The sequence below is a fragment of the Electrona antarctica genome, assembly GCF_951216825.1.
Source record: "Electrona antarctica genome assembly, chromosome: 6".
Taxonomy (NCBI): domain Eukaryota; kingdom Metazoa; phylum Chordata; class Actinopteri; order Myctophiformes; family Myctophidae; genus Electrona; species Electrona antarctica.
Window position 1 is genome coordinate 53,580,989 of NC_136811.1, and position 19,759 is coordinate 53,600,747.

General features: G+C 42.6%; 2 protein-coding genes across 4 annotated transcripts in view; one reads left to right on the forward strand and one right to left on the reverse strand.

Annotated features, from left to right (window-relative positions):
- Positions 1-471: 471 nt before the first annotated feature.
- LOC306924750 (uncharacterized protein) lies at positions 472-8,475 on the forward strand. Of its 2 annotated transcripts, XM_079503381.1 has the most exons (4): positions 472-739; positions 3,436-3,569; positions 3,714-4,379; positions 6,869-8,475. In XM_079503381.1, exons 2-4 carry the CDS (start codon positions 3,513-3,515, stop codon positions 7,391-7,393), a joined length of 1,248 nt encoding a protein of 415 aa, XP_079359507.1. In that variant the 5' UTR covers positions 472-739; positions 3,436-3,512; the 3' UTR covers positions 7,394-8,475. The 2 variants fall into 2 exon arrangements, with proteins under 2 accessions (XP_079359507.1, XP_079359508.1); XM_079503382.1 differs by lacking the exon at positions 3,436-3,569.
- Positions 8,476-10,834: 2,359 nt separating this feature from the next.
- The window catches only part of LOC306925453 (uncharacterized protein), a 33,304-nt gene continuing 24,379 nt past the window's right edge, over positions 10,835-19,759 (reverse strand). For both annotated transcript variants that reach the window (XM_079504279.1, XM_079504278.1), the window contains exons 15-22: positions 19,178-19,331; positions 16,891-18,538; positions 16,607-16,684; positions 14,498-14,645; positions 13,783-13,874; positions 13,513-13,570; positions 13,051-13,204; positions 10,835-12,437 (exon numbers count right to left, since the gene is read on the reverse strand). In XM_079504279.1, the coding sequence (XP_079360405.1) occupies positions 12,311-12,437; positions 13,051-13,204; positions 13,513-13,570; positions 13,783-13,874; positions 14,498-14,645; positions 16,607-16,684; positions 16,891-18,538; positions 19,178-19,331 (2,459 nt within the window). In that variant the 3' untranslated portion in view covers positions 10,835-12,310. The remainder of the gene's footprint in view (positions 12,438-13,050; positions 13,205-13,512; positions 13,571-13,782; positions 13,875-14,497; positions 14,646-16,606; positions 16,685-16,890; positions 18,539-19,177; positions 19,332-19,759) is intronic.

Sequence of the window (19,759 nt, forward strand, 5' to 3'; positions counted from 1 at the left end):
AGAGTAAATACATGTTTTTCTTTCATTTAACCCGTCATAAACTGCTGTTTCTTATATTCTCTGTATATATATCTATGAGACAACCGGCCCGCAACTACAATAAGCAACTTCACGAAAAAACAAGCCCAAAGTCCCTTATAATAAGCGGACATGGCAACAGTGTACTGTACTGACTGGAAGAGGGCGGGGACATCTCATCGCCGTCCGCATCTCTGCGTGTATTGGTCGAAACCGAATGCACGTCGAGTCCGGTTTTTGGTAGCACCGTTCCTATTGGCTATCGTAGTGCGGGAACTAGCAGCGTAATCTAGCATGAGAGTGACGACACTCGACACTTGTAACAATGGAATGCGGAAGTGCTCAGTCTATCTCAATGGGATAGTTCCAATTTTGGAACTATAGCGTATAGCACCCCGCTTTGCGGCGAGATCAAAGCATGTCGCCACTCTCTCCTTCTACGGCTCTGCGAACTGGACGGCGAGGAGGCGGGCTGGGAGAGAGCCATGGGAGAGAGCACACTTCAAGATCTGTTTTTCTGCGTGTTTTATTATCAACGTGTTTAAAAACATTTATACATTTGAAGTGTCTAATTCAGCAACGCTCCCATTATGTTTAACAACACGGCATAACCGCGAATTATTGACCGTTTCGATTATACTGTCTGTGGGAGAACAATAACACATCACTCTGTATTCTGTTTGGGCTGGGGCTTGGACTTTTTCACTGACGCGGAAAAAAGGTAACACTTCATTGACATTCTAATGTCAAACAAATGTAACAATACATCATCAAGCTGGCAGACTTTGAGTAGCCTACTTTGAACTGAACCCCTTCCCCTTGTTTGAGGGCCGCACATTTATTTCATTTTTCACGGACATGAGAACATCAACAAACATCATAACATGCCCCCAAAGAGTGTGACTTTTTGCATTTAAAATGGTTATAGAAATGATACAAATCCATCCGGAAGGATGTGGGCGAACCTCATGTTATATGGTACAACAATATGTAGGCCTACATTATAAAACTTAAACTGAGTGGGAAGAATTTGCAACTGAAGGTGCAACTGCAAGGCACCCTCTGATCTTACTGTGGCGCTGGGCCTGAGGTGAATGCATATCTTAAAAGTTTATTCAGAACAGCAACAAGCAAACGGCATCTCTGTGAGAAATGTCACAAAGCAGCAGCAAGGTTCACTAATACTACTGCTGATGTTCTGGGTTCAGTAAAACACAGCTGGGAGGGGGAATTAAATAACACCAGAAGAAATCTGATTTTTATTTTATTTATGGCAGGTAACTTGATGGTGTCTATAACAGTCATTCTTACCATTATCTCGCTGGCTTAACCTCTAGTCAGTTCAATAATAATGGAATTAGCATGTTTCTCATCTTGCCTATACTGCCCTACAAAGCCAAAGTGCAGTAAGTATGGGGGGGAAATGGCCAATAAAGGTTTCAACTGGTCAGCCAAAGACGGTATCTTCAAATATTACACTAATTGTCTCCACCAGGCCGAAGGCATGGGGAGAGAGTATGTTTTGCACTCCGTCCGTCCGTCCGTCCGTGTGTCCGTCTGTGAACAGCTAATCTCTGGCACTGTTGGCTTGATCGCAGCCATACTCTGCACACACACTCCCTGAATGCCAGAGCTGAACCTCTGCCCCAAAGTTTTCACATTGGCCTGTTATAGCGCCACCAGGAGGCCGCTTTGTGCAAAACAAATGTTTTGACAGTACACCTACAGATTTTGTCCAAACATTATGCAAATTGGTACACAGTCTCTCTAGAGCCATCCTACGAAACGGGTCTTTCAGACTCCATCCTGATTGGCTAAGATTGGCTTCCAAAGTTCGCAGGAGTGCTCCGTTTCAAACAAAATGCTGCAAATCATGAACACATGGTGTGATTTCCATGCAATTTTGCACGCACATTCCCACTATTTTCAACTCGGCCTCATGGTGGCGCTATAACTGGCCGATTTGTGTTTTTACCTATAACGGCACCGATCTGTGTAAAACCATGTATGCACACTCCCTAGTGGCCAAGGAAAAACCTTTGCCTGGAATTTTTCACATCTGCTCTTTATAGCGCCACCAGGAGGCCGACATATGTAAAACACATTTTCTAATATTACTCTTTCAGATTTTATCCAAATTTCACGCAAATCGGTACACATGCTCTCCATAGTCATGTGATCATGTGATTTGTTTGATTTCTCATAATTATCCATCTTGATTGGCTACGATTGGCTTCTAAAGTTTTCAGGAGTAGCCCGTTTTGTACAAATTGCCACAACTCCGCAACGCAGCGTCCGATTGCGGTGAAACTGTGCATGCCTATTCCCACTACTAGGCTGAGGAAGAAATGCCAGCCTCATGGTGGCGCTACAACAGGCCAAGTCGCGTCGCGTCACACACACACACACACACACACACACACACACACACACACACACACACACACACACACACACACACACACATGTTTATATTACTCCTAAACATTTGGCCAAACATCACACACAATCCTATCCTGGTGGAGACCTGTGCCCAGAAGGGCACTTTTTCTAGTTGTAAATATGTTCTTGAGGTAATTGTGTATCCCAAAATGACAGGCTATTATTTCCTGCACTTTGGTTTTGGTGACTGACCTGCGGTCGCAATAATTCTCATTGTTGTACAATACATTATTATACATAAAAGTGTTCTGCATACTGTACATGTAGTGCTATTTGTCTCCTTTATAGAGGGTATGCGCGTGACATCATCGTACCTGGAAGTTATGCGGGAACACCCACTGAGTGGCAATAAACTACTTTCTGGCCTTGGCAGCCCATTTATCCAAACAGAAAAGTCCTGTCTGATTGCATTAAACAATGTTAAACTCATAAACATTGCAGCTGTACGAAAAGCTTGAATTATCCTCTTTCTATCTGCAAAGTTTTTGTTTAATAAAATCACATCCATGTGAAGTGAGTGGTGCAACTCCATGTGGGGGTTCCTATGGGCTCCAGACCCATAGGAACGCACCCAGGGTGCCGGCCCGGTTCCGGTGAGCCGCCCCGCGTCCGAAACGGTAGAGAAATTACATGTTACCATGTGGGGGTCCCTCTACTGTACCTTCTACTGTACTGTACTATCACTGTAATGTACTGGCACCCCCGAAAGCATCATATATACAGTTAATATGTGCGTGTGTGCGTTAGGTTGCACACAGGTGTGCTCATAGCCTCATACCCAGACACCCAGCCACCCACCCACACACATAGCTCCGTAAGGGAGTGGTTGCATCACTCAAAAATCCACCATAGAAACGTTATGAGCTACTTCCTGTCAAGAAATGCCCTGCATTTGATTATTTGTGTCAGTGTCAGTTTGGAAGTGCTTGTTTTCAATAACACATTTTGCTGTCTCCTGCATTATGTGACATTTAGAAACAGGTGGTACGCAGCCAGGACGGTTGAGTGATTTCCAACGAGCGCTTCCAAACTCCAACACTCCATGCTGCTCAATGTTTTGCCACTCAGTCAAGATGAGGGGGGCTTGTCCTGATGGGAAAATCATGCATGTGCGTACTCTCTATTTAGAGCACTCGCCACTTGACATAAAAACACTGACATATACTCACTCTATTACAGAGTCTATCGACATGTGACGTGATGTAAAGTGACGTTTCTAATCTTATGTTTTTTCTTTTTTTTTCCTGTTTCAGCAAAGAGATGGTAGCTGCACACCTGAAATGAGCACTCCTCTAGACTCATCCTCCACTATGTGTCCTGACTCATGGGAGGGAAGCTCACCATTCTCTGTATGGACAGAGGAGATGTGGGACAGGAAAAAGGAGACATACCCCTGGATCGAATGTAAGGATGGGAAACTGGGGTGCATAGTCTGCTCATCTATTATGGATTTCTCTGCCTTCAACGAACTAGAGCGAAAAACACTATCGGAACATGACTGGCGTTTTTACACCATCACTGCCAAAGGAAAAGACAAGAGAGCAATGTTGACATATCTCAGGTCAAAAATAATGAAACACAAACGGTCAGAGGGTCACATTGCTGCACAAAACGTACAAGACGATCCAAAAAATTACCCAAAAGACGATCTACTTCAGAAGGCCATGTGTAACGCGTACCAGTATGGCTTGGTCCCCTATTCTCAGCATGCAGCCAAGTGTAAAATCTGCCAATGCATCGAATCAATCAAGACGTTTGTCCAAAGCAAGCCTAGCTTAATTAGACCGCCAGTATCCCTGCCAGTGGAATATCTGCTACCACAACAGGAGGACAGAAATGAGTATGACAACAAAACCAGAAAGAGAAAAATAACATCAGTCCTTCATCTGTATGAGGAAACGGTCAGCAGCAGCACAGAGGCAAGTAAACACTACATAGTACTATAGTTAAGTTGTTTGGTAACACTTCCTATGAAGCCCGTGTCTGTAAAGCATTATGAGTAGAGGCCCGAAAAAGAATTCCCCGTTCATTTTCACGCTTGTGGATCAACTGTTGCCAAACAACACACCAGGGTTTCACTAAACTTGGATTAACTAATCCAGGATTTAAGACAAAACCAGGCTTGTTAAATCCTGGTCTGTACAGCCTGGTTTATTCCATTCCACTAAAGCCAAGCGAGGCTTAGAATGGGTGGATTTATCGAGCCAGGATCATAAAGCCTGGCTGAATGCAGAGCCTGGCTTTTCCTCTCTAGACCCATTTGGTGGAACACAGATTTACAGATCCTTCTTCTTCGTGGGGTATTATGGCAGTTGGCATCCTTAATAGTTGCATTACTGCCCCCTTCTGTGTCAGTATCTTTACTAATCTATTCCAGACTTACTGATACAAGGACTTAAGCTTCTAAAAGAAATACTGCTGCTGTAATTAAAGAGAGAAAACGCTCTCAATAGTGGATAGACTGAATGATTAACTACCACTACTCTTAACTTAAAACTTCATAATGAAACGTCATAATAAATGTAATAGAATTCTTAATATTGTAAGCATAATGATATTGAAGCATCGTGATATTTGGCCATAACTCCCTCCTCTGAGGGAGCTACCTTTGGGGAAGGGGGTTGTTGCCCAGACAGGGGCCAATAGTGGGTGAAATGTTACAATGGTAATATGTTGTAAAACAATGAGTAATGGTAATTTATAGTAATGTTTTCACCTTTACAAAAATAAAAATAATAATTGTATAATATAATATTTTTTCTTTACCACTTGCAAGACAGCAAACCTATTCTGGGGGAACATTCACCAAAAGCAGCTGATCTACAAGCTCACAAGCTGTTATGATGAGGTTGTGCAGCCTATATATTTTGGTTCTTTGATTTTGTATATAGTGCTAAAATTAGTCCTTTAATGCAGACCGATTCCAACAAGGCAACATAAACCCATAATAATTAAAGTGTGGCAAAAGTCATTGGTTTGTGATCAGATTGACTGCTTAATGAACAGTAAAGACATCAGGATTAGGTTAAACCTGGCTGTTAGCCTGGTCCGGAGCAGGCTAAATCCAAAGCATTAGTTTCCATGGCAACTAATGTAGCATCACTTTCATGAAACCGAATCAAGCCTCAACATATCCAGGTTAACTGGTTAAATTAATCTGGCAAGATTAACCAGCTTTCATGAAACCGGTTAATCGCTGATCCAGGAAATATTAAGCCAGGATATCTGTTAAATCCCGGTTTAATCTCTAATCCAAGTTTCGTGGAACGGGCCCCAGGTGGATTCACTCACGGGTCAAACAACACACCAGGTGGATTCACTCACGGGTCAAAGGGAACTGTGCAGTAATGCTTTTTTTTCCTCCTCAAAACCGAAAAATTGCGGTCCGTAAAGCCGTATTGAACCGTGCAGGGCGTACCGGATGGTTCGGTTTAAAACCATAAGCTGCTGCACCCCTAATTAATATGTAGACTGAATGAACACTGAACTTTATTAAGCTTTTTCTTGAACAAAATACATTCTCAGAACATTGAATGTCCTTTGAGCTTTTTCTAGAATGAAAAACATGTTTTAAAAAAAAATAATAAATAGAAAGATAATTAACAATGAAAATAGCCGATCTACAAGCTCACAACACGTCGCAGTAACATTCTTGGCCTCCTACTGTATATAACTAAAAATAAATGAGGCAATTAAACAGGCTACCTGCTCACTTGATTACCATACCATTGGGATTTGAGGAAGTGGGATTTAAGGAAGCAAAGTGCATTTATTGATTTGTCGCTCAGTCTGTTTCTCAGTTTGGTAACGAACGTCCCGCACACTGAAAAGGCTCGCTCAGCTTCCACTAAAGTTGGCTGAATGGTCCCAAGAGCCAAGTAGAGGCAAGTAGAGGCACTTTGGTTGCTTCGAAGAGGGCAAATTCCTTTGCAATGGCATTGAATGAAACTCATCTAGCGCGGCAAGCGCGGCCAGAATCGCCTTGAGTGGTTTCTTTGCAGCGAAGAACGACGTTAGTTTAGTTTGCTTCAAACCGCTAGTTGACCCTCCTGTGGATTTTAATATTTTTTTACAGGTCTTGAATTTAGCTTTATCATTTATTTTCGTAAAATCCGTCCACAGTGCTGAAAACAGATGCCATGCTTGCATGTGTGGCAAGGATAATGTGGCAAGCAGCCTAATTGGTAATTGCCTCCGTGCTGTAGTAGGCCTTTCTAGTAATTAGTGTAAATTCTAACAAGAAAAAAAAAAAAACCTCCGGGACGACGGGTCCCGAAGCCATTTCCCCGGCGGGAAATTACGTGTGCTGTACCCGGGAAGCCCGGATCCCGGGATTAAACCCTAATACTCACTCTACAGAGTCTAAATTGACGTGAAGTTTCTAATGGTATCTCATTTTTTGTTTCAGCGGAGAGATGATAGCTGCCCAACCGAAATGAGAATTCCTCGAGCATCATCCTCCACTACGATTCCTGACTCATGGGAGGTAAGCTCACCATTCGCTGTATGGACAGAGAAGATGTGGGCCAGCAAAAAGGAGACACACCCCTGGATCGACTGTAAGGATTGGAAGCTGGGGTGCAAAATCTGCTCGACCATTATGGATTTCTCTGCCTTCAACGAACTAGAGCGAAAAACACTATCTGAACATGATTGGCGTTTTTACACGATCACAGACAGAGGAAAAGACAAGAGAGCAATATTGGCAAATCTGAGGAACAAAATACTGAAACACAAACGGTCAGAGGGTCACATTGCTGCACAACACATACAAGACAATCCAAACAATTATCCAAAAGACGATCAACTTCAGAAAGCCATGTGTAACGCATACTACGCAGTGTGCGGCTTGATCAGCTATTCTCAGCATGCAACCAAGTGTAAAATCTGCCAATACATCGAATCAATCAAGGCTCGCCAAAATAAATGTTAGTAGTCTAAACGAACTATAGATTTAGCCACTACCGTAAAATCAAGTTAACAGAATATGTGAAAACTTGGAAATTTCAATACAACCATGAAAGATTCATGTACAGCCTTTCAACTGTTTTGATGTAATGTTTTTTTTTCTTTAGACACACAAACACAAAAGTAGACTTAAAATAATCAGAAACATCTTTACTGTGGCGTAGTAACAAACTAACTTCTTTGATGGAGGAGGCATTCTTGATCTTGTTGCATGTAGAACGCCACAGAAGCAGTAGACTGCTATGTTGCTTACCGTGTATGAGAATGTGCGCTCAGGTTAACAGTTAAACCTGTTGTAATCGCAAAGTAGTAGCCATTTGAATTGGGCACGGTACTTGACACGGTGCAGAAATAGGGGACCCACCGCCAGTAAGCCTAGACCACTTTTGGAAACCCGATGTTATGTGTGTATTCTCTTAAAGGACCACTTCACCACTTTTCAACTTCTCTTCCTATAATTGGTCCTAACTAATGTTCATGATAAAATACCACCATTTTTTCCTACTCAGTCTGTATCTCATAGGAAGGCTGTGGGCAGTTCAGAAACCTGTCCACCAGTGACATCATCGATGGTGAATCCAAGCTAATAGAAACGGCAGGCTTTCTTTTCCTGAAAAGTTGCAATGCAAAAGTTGAAGCCATCGTTCTCACGATAATACAAATCTAAATATATTTTAAAACAAATGTTGTTTAAAAAACAAATCTGCCTAATGATGATGTCACTGGTGGATGGGTGTCCGAACTGCCCAAAGCCCTCCTATGAGACAGACTGAGTAGGAAAAAATGGTGGTGTTTTATCATGAACATTAGTGAGGACCTATTATATGAAGAGATGTTGAAAAGTGGTGAAGTGGTGCTTTAAATCTCGGGGGACATGTTCTAGCATGCATGAGCGTGTAGTGTACCGTTCTGTACCTGCGCAAGCACGTCACAATTAGTTGGGTACCACGGCATGGTACTGCGTTCTACGACCATGACACCACTGGTTGTAATGCAGTTGTCTTCTTAATTCTTATCATGCTGGCAGTTCATGTAATGCTGATGTGATGATGTGGTTGTTGTTGAAACTTTACTCTTTGAATCTTGCTATTTAAAATAAATTAGTTCAAGTAAAAGCAAGTCTACTTACTGTGTGTGTTCATTTTTTATTGCGACCACATGTCGCATTTACTATGAAATTGTGCATTTACCGTCAGTCAGTTGCATGATCATATATGGTCATGCCTTGCCTTGATGGAGATGCATTTAATTATTAAATATTAAGCCCATACATGGGCATGTCCTGATGCCATCAATGTCGGTCAGCAACTGTACATCTGACCCCAAACCCTTAGATCTCCATATATGGAGCTGACCTGTTATGACGTTCCATATGTTGATCCTTCCCCATCCATCCTTCCTCTTCGATGTCTCCCTTTTGACTGATACCTGTCCATTTAAACTCCAGAGGGCCTGCCCCAAAGTTATTAGTGCAGCCTGCATGCCTGGCAGCCAGTGAAAACTATTGTTCTCAACAGGCCCAAAAAGTAAGGCCCGGTCTTACCTGGGCCCTCATCAAACCCTGTACACTCAAGACACTGCCCACGGCCACGCTGCCACAGTTGAGTTCTCATCCTGCCTGAAATTAAGGCCTGGCCCTAACTGGGCCCTCATCACAGCCTGTACACTCAAGACACTTTCCCCGTTGCCATCCTCGGATCTCCATATATGGAGCTGACCTGTTCTGACATTCCATGTTCATCTGACCACATCAAACCCTGTACACTCAATACACGCTCCATATATGGCCAGTACAGAATTCATTCCATATGTTGATCTTACCCCCCCATGCCAAAGTGCCAGCACTCGCCCAGCCGTCTGCTGTCCCCTAGGTGGATGCGTGCACGCGACCTCGCCGTCCGGCATCTTACTGGTTAGTAAACTAAAAATCACACCCAGGTGAAGTGAGGGGCGCTCTTATCGTATCATCTCATACTGCCCAATAAGAATGCCCGTTGCCACAAATTTACGCCACATTTGGCAGACATTTGACCTAATTTTCCTTTCATTGTCGCTGGCATTTAATTTGTGTTTCAGACATTTTGTGGGGACAAAAGCTGTATATAGGCTCAAATCACACCTTTGTGAAATTAGGTCATTGTACATCAATTTATGTTAGCGGACCAACATGTGATTGGTTAGCCGATTTGCTCGTTTACATGACGTAATTTTTCCCTTCAATGTGAATGGCGTTTAATGTTTCGATGTTTAATTTACGTCATATTTAGCGGAATTATCAACTCTTATCATGCATCATCATACTGGCCAATCAGAATGCCGGTTGCCTGTGATTGTTTAGCCGATTTGCTAGTTTACATATGATGTAGATTTTCCCTTCAATGTCAATGGCGTTTAATTTCTCCGTTCATTGTCACTGGCAAATCTTGAGACGTGTGGGGACAAAAGCTGTATTTAGTCCATACTCCTTGGTGGGAAATGCAACTTATACAAGGTACAATACAAGGGACAGAGAATGACAGCTTGGCACACACGACAGATGACGATCCAGAATATTATTTTTGTACGCTGTAATATGATTGGATTTGGGTGTGTTCTAAATAAAGTGTTTGTGTTGATTACTGTGTATTAATCTAATTATAGTAAACTAATACAATGATTATACTAAAGGATACAGATGAAGGGAAAGGAGACCTTTTTCCAGTACAATACTGGGAAAAGGTCTTTCAAGTTTACACATACAAATAAATTACATTAATCCGTGATACAGATCAAACAGCAGTGACAAATTAAGAACTTTGTGCAAAATGTATCAGGTCTCTGATGAAGACCAGAGGCAGGCGGGGCGTTACCATGGGTGGGTCTTTGCCTATAGGCGGATGTAGTTTAGAATCATGCGTATGTACTAGGGGCAGAAGAAGATTTTTTTTAAAACTGCAATCTTCATTGGCTCATAAAACCTTTATTTTTAAACAAAAGCCCACCATTATTATTAGATATCTAGTTTAGGTTAGGATTTGTTCCCCGTTTGAGTCATGTGTCTTTTTAGATTATTACTTTGACTACAGCACTTACCTCAAACTGTACAAGTAAAGGGTCATCATGTGTATTTTCAAGTTGCTCGTGTTACTTTCCCACAAACTGTGCAAGTAATACGGTATTCCCCTGGATGAGTCATTGTGTGTCTTTTTAGATAACTTAACCACTAACTGTACAAGGACACGTCCGTCAATACTAATAATACTTTTATGATACTTGGTCTGTTCCTTTTACAGACACTTCCGTCAATCCTAATATGGAAAATGTAGATTTATATCGGATATTCTCTGTACAATTTACGTCCACTTTCATCCATCAATCTGATTAAACCACAAATATACAAATATAACAATGTTTATTTGTATTTCTTTTCAGCTTCAAACAATTGAACAGTGCAATGAAACACTTTTTTCTGTATTGTGTTTTTTAAAATGTACCCCCAGCACTCCAAATTTGTAGTCATGCCAATTATTAGCACCATATGCAAACATAGTTTTTACGGACATTTCCATCATATAAAACAACTTTTAGACATTTGCATAAAATAAAAACAAAAATACATTTCAACTGTAATGCACATTTCTCTTAAAACTTTTATTTTTTACAGGGATTGTCCCCATTTGCCACTGCCGTTTCAACCCGTCAGTGGGGAATGAGGAGTCCCCTCCAGGAGGATGTGGAAACTTAGAATATATACACACAAGAGACATCACTGAGAGGAAACACTGAAGTGAAAAAGACATGGTGGCCGAATGTGGCATTGCTGTTTGATGAGGCAGCAATCCGCAATCAAACACAAATGTTCGGTCAAACCATTGGAATTGCATTGTGGCAGCCATTAATCACAGACAGAGCCCAGAACATTTGTTCTTTAAGTGTGTATGAGGCCTCAGAATACTCACAGAACATCAGACAGACATCTCAACAGATGCGACAGATAAGAGGTAGGTTCTGTGTGTGTATAGGGGTGAAGTACCTGCTCCTTTTCATAATTCAGTGTTTTAGGCAAAGCGATGCAGGCCTAATTACTATATTATGTTCATTCCATACCAAAACTCTGTCACGTGCGTGCGTGTGTGTGTGTGTGTGATTCTGATCTGTCATCTCTGCGTGTGTTGACACTATACACACACACACACGTGGAAGATGGGAGGCGGAGGCGCGGGGGGTGCACTGCCCGTATCAGTGTGTTATTCAAGTCTTCGCCCCCAGGCAGGTACTTCACCCCTTTGTCCCCATAGTGTCATACACATTTTTAAGACATGTTGTTGCATTTCTCAGCTTGAGGATGTTCACAAAACATCGTTACGTCAAACTCGCAGTCTGAGTCAGACAAGAGGTAGTGTGTGCGTGTGTGTGTGGTTATGTGGGTGTGTGGGTGTGCATGTGTGTACATGCAGTCCAAAAACCTCACATGCTCCATTCAAAGTCATTCATTGAGCAACGGATTCATATGTTATCTGCATTAAATACACGTTATCAACCCCAATATGGCCATACTGACGTTGTTTTCAGCGACGGCTGTGTTCCCCGCAGGACGGTGCAGACATGCCAGGGGCAACCGGTACGCAACTCGAACGGCGCCGAGGCGGCTCTGGTGGCCGCGCCCCCGTCATGGTTGGTCAGAAAAAGCTTGTGCTCCCTAATGTGTTCTTGATTATAGGCTGATAACATTCAAAGCGGGTGCATTCAGTCCCAAACTTTGACAATCTTGCATTTCTCACCTTGAGAATGTTCACTCGCTACGCCAGACTAAGAGTCTGAGGCAGATGTAAGATGTAAGTCTGTGTGTGTGTGTGTGTGTGTGCGCACGCTTGTATGCGTGTGTGTACATAGTCCAAAAGCCTCAAATGAACGATTGGAAATCCTTCAGTTGAGACACAAACTTTTCCATTCTTGCCCCAATGCGGTGCTGTCTTTTCCCCTGTGGTTCTGCCTTGGTCCCTCTTTCTGGATTGATTCCAAAGAAAACTCTAAGGAAACAGATTAAATATCTTAGCTACACATAACATGAAATGGATGAAACTGAACTAAAGAGTAATAGACACAGTTGAGATACTCGGCCAGCAAATCTACATCCGACCTCACCAACACCATGCCTTGCATGGTTTTCTCCGCCATCGGTGTGTGAATGGGAATGCACAATCTATGTAAAAGTGTGTGTGTGTGTGTGTGTGTGTGTGTGTGTGAATGGGTTAATGTAATGCACAATGTAAAGCGATTTGGATAAAAGCGCTATATAAATGCACCATTTACCATTTTCATCATGTAGATAAATATCTTGACCTGTTCAACATGGACTTAGAATGTTTTGGCAGGTTAGGTTTGTAATCAGCTGGAAACTCGGCATAAATAAGCCTTGCAGAGCCATGAGGACCATAGGGCAGAAGCCTATCTCCTGTTTCTGTACACACCCCTGAACATGTGTACAGTATTTGTAATGCATTTTGGTGGGGCCTTTATGGCGTCATAATGCCAGTATTTGGCTGCATGCTGAAAATAGCGGATCTACAAGCTCACATTGTGCTGTGAGTGACATATTGTGACAGACAAGACTCTCACATTACCAAACCATGTGTTGCTTACCTTTGCATGAACTCCAGCGTCAAAGCCATCTCCTTCGGGTACTCTATGTTACAGACATAGAACAGGGCGAAGGCATAGGCGAGGGCCGCAATGGGGGAGGTGATGTGGTCATTTACAATGACCTGATCCACAGCGATTTTAAAATGGTGGTCACCTTAAACAGATTATCACAAAAAACGAAATAAATTTAAAAAGAAACACACACACACACAAATGAATTAATAGAACAATTGCTGTGATTTCTGCTAATTAGTAGTTTGGGGTAAGAACAAGCAAAGAATATTTGGAAACGATATTCAGCATTTTGTTTCTCTGACTTATACATAAATGCATTGTACTTACAATTAAAGACGTTGCCCCTAATCTCCATATGCCTTTTCATCACAACAAGTGGTCTTTTCAGTAAAACTAAAAACAAATGGTGAACATAATTATAGCAAGCTGGCTGTGATAACTACTAACCTCCGAGTAGGATGCATGGGGTACATGGGAGGTTGCCAAGATCAACATCCGTGGAGTCCTGTTTTGGAAAAACAAAAAAGATACACATACGAATGTGACGATTGTATGTTTCCAATGTACACAAGCAGTGTCTGTATCAGAGTTAACGACTAAGCATAGACAATAATGTTACAGGGATTCAAATATGACATAATAATTATGTTGCTATACTGTACATAGTGACAAAAACCCCAGAATGGGTTCCCGGGGTTTAAAATCTATAACACTTACCTCATTTTGGTAGAAGAGGCGATCAGGGTTTTCCTTTAAGTATCTCGCAATGCCACTGATCAGCTGCACTGGACCGTCACCCAGCTTCCTCCCTATGATTGATTGAATACTTTATTAACAACTCGTAAATGGTACAGTGGTAGAATTATACAAGAATGTTAACTAATATCTTTGCTTCTGCCCCTAGAACAACGTATTTTGAGATGGGGTTCGGGAGGCATACTTTGGTTAGACATAGCATTGGTCCGACTGGATTAAGGTTGGTGAGGGGTGCGTTAAAACGACTGGATTAAGGTTGGTGAGGGGTGTGTTAAAACGACTGGATTAAGGTTGGTGAGGGGTGCGTTAAGGGTTGGGAGAGGGTTAAGGTTAGGTTTAGGTGTGCTGCCCTGTGGGAGGTTAGGGTTAGGGTGAGGGATTGAGATAGGTTGTAGGACTAATGACTGGTCTAACCAATGACTAGTCTAAACTACATATAATTTTGGTGGTCCTTAACATGCGGTGGTGGCTCAGACTAGTGGCCGGATAGGAACCGCAAGGTGCCCAGTTCGAATCCGGGCTGCCCCAGAGTTAGTGTCGAAGCGTCCTTGAGCCAAACCAAAAAAGGTTGACCTCCTTGATTACTTTTGTTGCCATTTTTTCACTGTAAAGATTGCCCAATACAATTCAACCCAGGTATAACACCGTCACACACTTTTACTGCAAAGTGATTTACCTTTGCAGTCAAGGAAGTTGTTGATGCCCGATTCTTTGCTGGAAAGTTCCTCTGCCAGCTTGTTGAGTACCAGAAAGCCAAGGAGTCGAGATGCGTGATCAAAGAGGTGAACAGCTTCAAATAGGAATGGCCACTCTTCCTTCATGACCTTGACATAGTGGTGGGGGATATGGAACAATATATTATCACAATATTGTTTCAAGCAGTATCACGATACACGATAATATCACAATATTATTTCATGCGGTATTTAGGGTTATTGTTCAAGTTACTTAACAGTACAACCACCTACAAGATAGCAGAAACTAAAAGAAAAAAAAAGATAATTTAGACCAAAATACTAATTAAATTTGGCTAATGAAACAGTCGTTCTACATAAGTATAAATTAAGCAGGGCTTGACATCAACTTTTTGAGGCACTTCCCATTCACTTGTCCGGGAACAAAAGTCACTTGTCCGGAGCACATGTAAGCACAGACAAATACATTTTAAATCAACTAACTGTAAATTGGTTTACATGTTTGAATATTATATGAATATTCTCAGTTTATAAGTTAATACTGTAACCCTAGAATTTCTGTGATCTTAAATACATTTCATGTATTCCAAATACACAGCCATAGATCGGTCCCATCCGGCGATCCGCGCATAGATAAACTTGTAGTACTGTGTGTGCACTCACCCAATAATTCATTTCTAAGACTTGGGAGTAATTTGGGGGACTAGTTTCATATTCATTTGATAGTTCTAGCAGAGAACGTGTATTTACAAAAAAATATCTCCACTTTTCTACAAGCTGTACACGGAGGACATTCTCTCCGGCGAGGGGCCCGGAATGAGTGCAGGACTGAACACGTTTTAGGAAGCACAAATATATGGGGCTCACAAAATAGGTGGTGTGATCGATTACCCCACCCCAATCGCAACACACCTGTCAATTGTGTTCCTCATACGTTTGTGCTTCCCAAACATCAACTGTTCCCAGTCCAGCTTTTCCTCGTGGAAAAGTGGCGATATTTTACTTAACCCCTTTTGGTGTTTTAAACATTGTTATAATTTAGCTATTGAAAAATAGCAGATCTACAAGCGCATAGCGCGCCACCGAGTGGCGCGCTACGAGCTTGTAGGTCTGCTATTTTTGAAAAATCGTGAAAATATACATTTCAGAAAACTGGAGGATTTAGGAAGATTTTTTTTAAATGTTGAGGTCAGGCCTAAATGGGTTAACACGCGTTTTCTGCCAGAACTTTCAAATGGATATGAAACTGGAAGTACCCTCACTAAAAACGCCGGGACAACGCTCCACACGTCCCAAACTCTTCTCCCTTCTGGCCCCAAAACTGTGGAATGCACTCCCCGTTGCAATCAGAACTGCAGCATCACTCCCAATCTTCCGCCGTAGTCTGAAGACCCACCTTTTCAGACTCCATCATGGCCCATAGCACTTACCCTACCCCCTTAGATAGCACTTTTTAGACTTAGATAGCATTTGAAACAGACTTGTAGCATGTCATGTAGACAGCACAATAATTGCATTGTATGTAGTCATAGCACATCATAGTACATATGTATAGCATAGTATAGTATATATGTATAGTTAATATGCATAGTGTCATTATTGTCTCCACCAGGACGAAGGCATGGGGAGAGAGTATGTTTTGCACTCCGTCCGTGTGTGTGTGTCCGTCCTTCCTTCCTTCCTTCCGTCCTTCCGTCCGTACAGTGTCATTATATAGATATGTTCTAGTTACGTTCTTAGCTTACGCATGTTTCTTGATAAATGCATTTTATATATGTGATGTATTCCCTTACTTTTGTTCTTGCCTAATGTAAATCGCTCTGGATTAAGAGCGTCTGCTAAATGCCTAAATTGTAAATTGTAAACTAGATCTGACTTCAATCTTGGGAATTTACTTGGTTAGTAGTACATGAACAGTTTGTACTCTGTGTCCCGGACATCCGGACAAGCCTTAATGTCAAGCCCTGAATTAAGGTATACTGTATATAGAACTACAAATCATAGAATGTGCATTCACTGTTATCAGGATATCTGTGAATATCGTATCATGAAACTGTATCACGATACGATATTTATCACCATACCCCTACCTTGACACATGTTCCATCGTTGATGGCTTCGCGCTGGATGGGATACGTTTCAGTCATCAGTATTCTAACAGATGACTCCTAAAGAAAGAAGAAATACAATACATAGAAATACAAATAATCAGAATTTGGGGGAGCATACATGCATACATACATACATACAATTTATAAGCTCACGCGTCCCATTGTGAACTCATAAATTACTTCTCGATTACTCTATTAACCAAAAAGTAATCCATACTTGCGCAATAATCACCAAGAAAATACTGGGTGGTTTGCAGACGTACCTGGTGGTGATCATGGGTTTTAAAGGCACTTTTCAATTCCTCTCGTTTAGACTCCAGTGCTGCTCTACACTCAGGTCCCTCAACAGCAGGCTGCCACAATACACATCCGTAACGATCAGAAAATCTGGACTTTTTCCTTCCTGGACCGTCACCCTCTGCTGGCCTCTTATTGAAGTTGCCATCCCTCTTCATATTTTCAATTCTGCTTTCGAGCTGTTGAAAGAGAACTGAACAGCCATTTGACACAAATGGTTTATTTCCAAAGGGCTCCGTCTCTTGGAAGGAGAGAGGATATTGATCGACAATCTTCTGGGCGACTTCCCGCAGCTGTGCTCTACTAGGTTTCTGTCCATGGTGTTTACAGATGAGATCGTCGACAACCATCCGAATCATGTCTGCTCTTTTGTTCGCCGGTATCCATTTCTTTGCAGTGAAGGAATCCATGATTGTTGAGGACATTTTGTGCCATGGCACAGAATACGTCTGACAGGATGGGGAGCCTGTTGTCTCAGGTGGCGTTGTCTCAGGTGGCGTTGTCTCAGGTGGCGTCGTCTCAGGTGGCGTTGTCTCAGGTGGCGTCGTGTCAGGTGGCGTCGTCTCAGGTGGCGTTGTCTCAGGTGGAGTCGGGGGCAGGACCGGCAAGTCCTGACAATTGACTGTTCGGGTAAGTCTGACACTGCATGGCCTTAGGGCAAGTAGAACATGACCTGTACTTGCTCGACGGACATTTGCCTCTGAGACCTTAGTGTCAAGCCCTGATTGGAAATCCTTCAGTTGAGACATCAACTTGTCATCCCACCTCAAATTTTCAACTCTGTTTTCTAGCTGTTGCAAGAGAACTGAACAACCGTTTGACACAACCTGTTTATTTCCAAAGGGCTCCGTCTCTTGGAAGGAGAGAGGATATTGATCGACAATCTTCTGGGCGACTTTCCGCAGCTGTGCTCTAGTAGGTTTCTGTCCATGGTGTTTACTGATGTGATCATCAACAACCATCCGAATCATGTATCCTCTTTTTTTCGCCGGTATCCATTTCTTTGCAGTGAAGAAATCCATGATTGTTGAGGGCATTTTGTGCCATGGCACAGAATACGTCTGACAGGATGGGGAGCCTGTTGTCTCAGGTGCCGTTGTCTCAGGCGGTGATGTCTCAGGCGGCGATGTCTCAGGTGGTATTGTCTCAGGTGGTATTGTCTCAGGCATAGACATATAAAGGTAGAAGTTTGTCTCAGGTGGTGGTGGGGGCAGGACCGGCAGGTCCTGACAATTGACTTCTCGGGCAGGTATGCATGACCTTTGGGCAAGTAGAACACGACCTGTACTTGCCCGACGGCCATGGTGATCATGGGTTTTAAAGGCACTTTTCAATTCCTTTTGTTTAGACTGCAGTGCTGCTCTACACTCCGTTCCCTTGACAGCAGGCCGCCACTCCACACATCCGTAACGATCTGAATATGTGGACCTTTTCTTCTTTGGACCGCCATCCCGTGCCCGACGGGCATGTACCTCTGAGACCTTAGTGTCAACCCCCGATTCGAAATCCTTCAGTTGAGACACAAACTTTGCCAATCTTGCCGGAATGTGGTGCTGTTTTTTCCCCTGCTGTTCTGCCTTGGACCCTCTGTCTGGATTGATTCCAAAGAAAATTCTAAGGAAACAGATTAAATATCTTAGCTATACAATTAAATGGATGAAACTGAACTAAAGAGTAACAGACTGGCTCCATTCATCCAGAGCCACATTACACTGTAAACCAGAATAAGTAAACAAAACCTTTGAGGGAATCATTTACATCAAAAGTTAAGTTAGGGAATCATTTACATCAAAGGTTATCAAACTCAAAACTAATTGTACTTCAATTCATGGATTACCAAACTCAAGTAAGATGTATTCAGAACTTATATCCTATATATGGAGTTCTGTGTCAGGCAGGCCTGGACAGGCCAGCTCCATAGTCCATATATGCAGCTATGTCAGGTCCAGAGCCTGGGCAGAGGCCTTTTATGGCGGTTCTGGACAACCGTGGGTCCGACAGACTCAACAATGGGCACTGCACTCCCTGTGGGGGTGTGCACATGTCGAAATTGAAGTCGTGGGGGGTGAACGGTTCTCAAGCTACGTGGATTACATACATATACGTACGTAGAGACTTGGTGCATTTACAGATATAAGATTCGGCTGTATGCCGAAAATAGCAGATCTACAAGCTCACATGTCTGTTGCTGTGACTCATTGTGACAGACAAGACTCTCAGAATTTGAAGGTAAGGTAAGCAGAAGTTGCTTACCTTTGCATGAACTCCAGCGTCAAAGCCATCTCCTTTGGGTACTCCATGTTACAGACATAGAACAGGGCGAAGGCATAGGCGAGGGCCGCAATGGGGGATGTGATGTGGTCATTTACAATGACCTGATCCACAGCGATTTTGAATTGCTGGTCACCTTAAACAGATTCAAAAAGTAAAGTCTTAAAAAGACAAAAGAGCGGCCGCACACACCAATAGCCAAAGTGCTGATTATGTATATTAGGACGCAGAGAATGAGAAACCAAAAAGTCACAACTGTGAACCAGATGATATGAGACTAATGACACACACACACACACACACACACACACACACACACACACACACACACACACACACACACACACACACACACACACACACACACACACACACACACACACACACACACACACACACACACACACACACACACACACACACACACACACACACACACACACACACACACACACACACACACACAGGGGGTCCGCTATAGGCTTAAGGCTCATACATAGTCTGGATTTTCGGTGGTTAGGTGACCACCAAACTACAACATGACGTCACGAGCCGCGGTGAAGA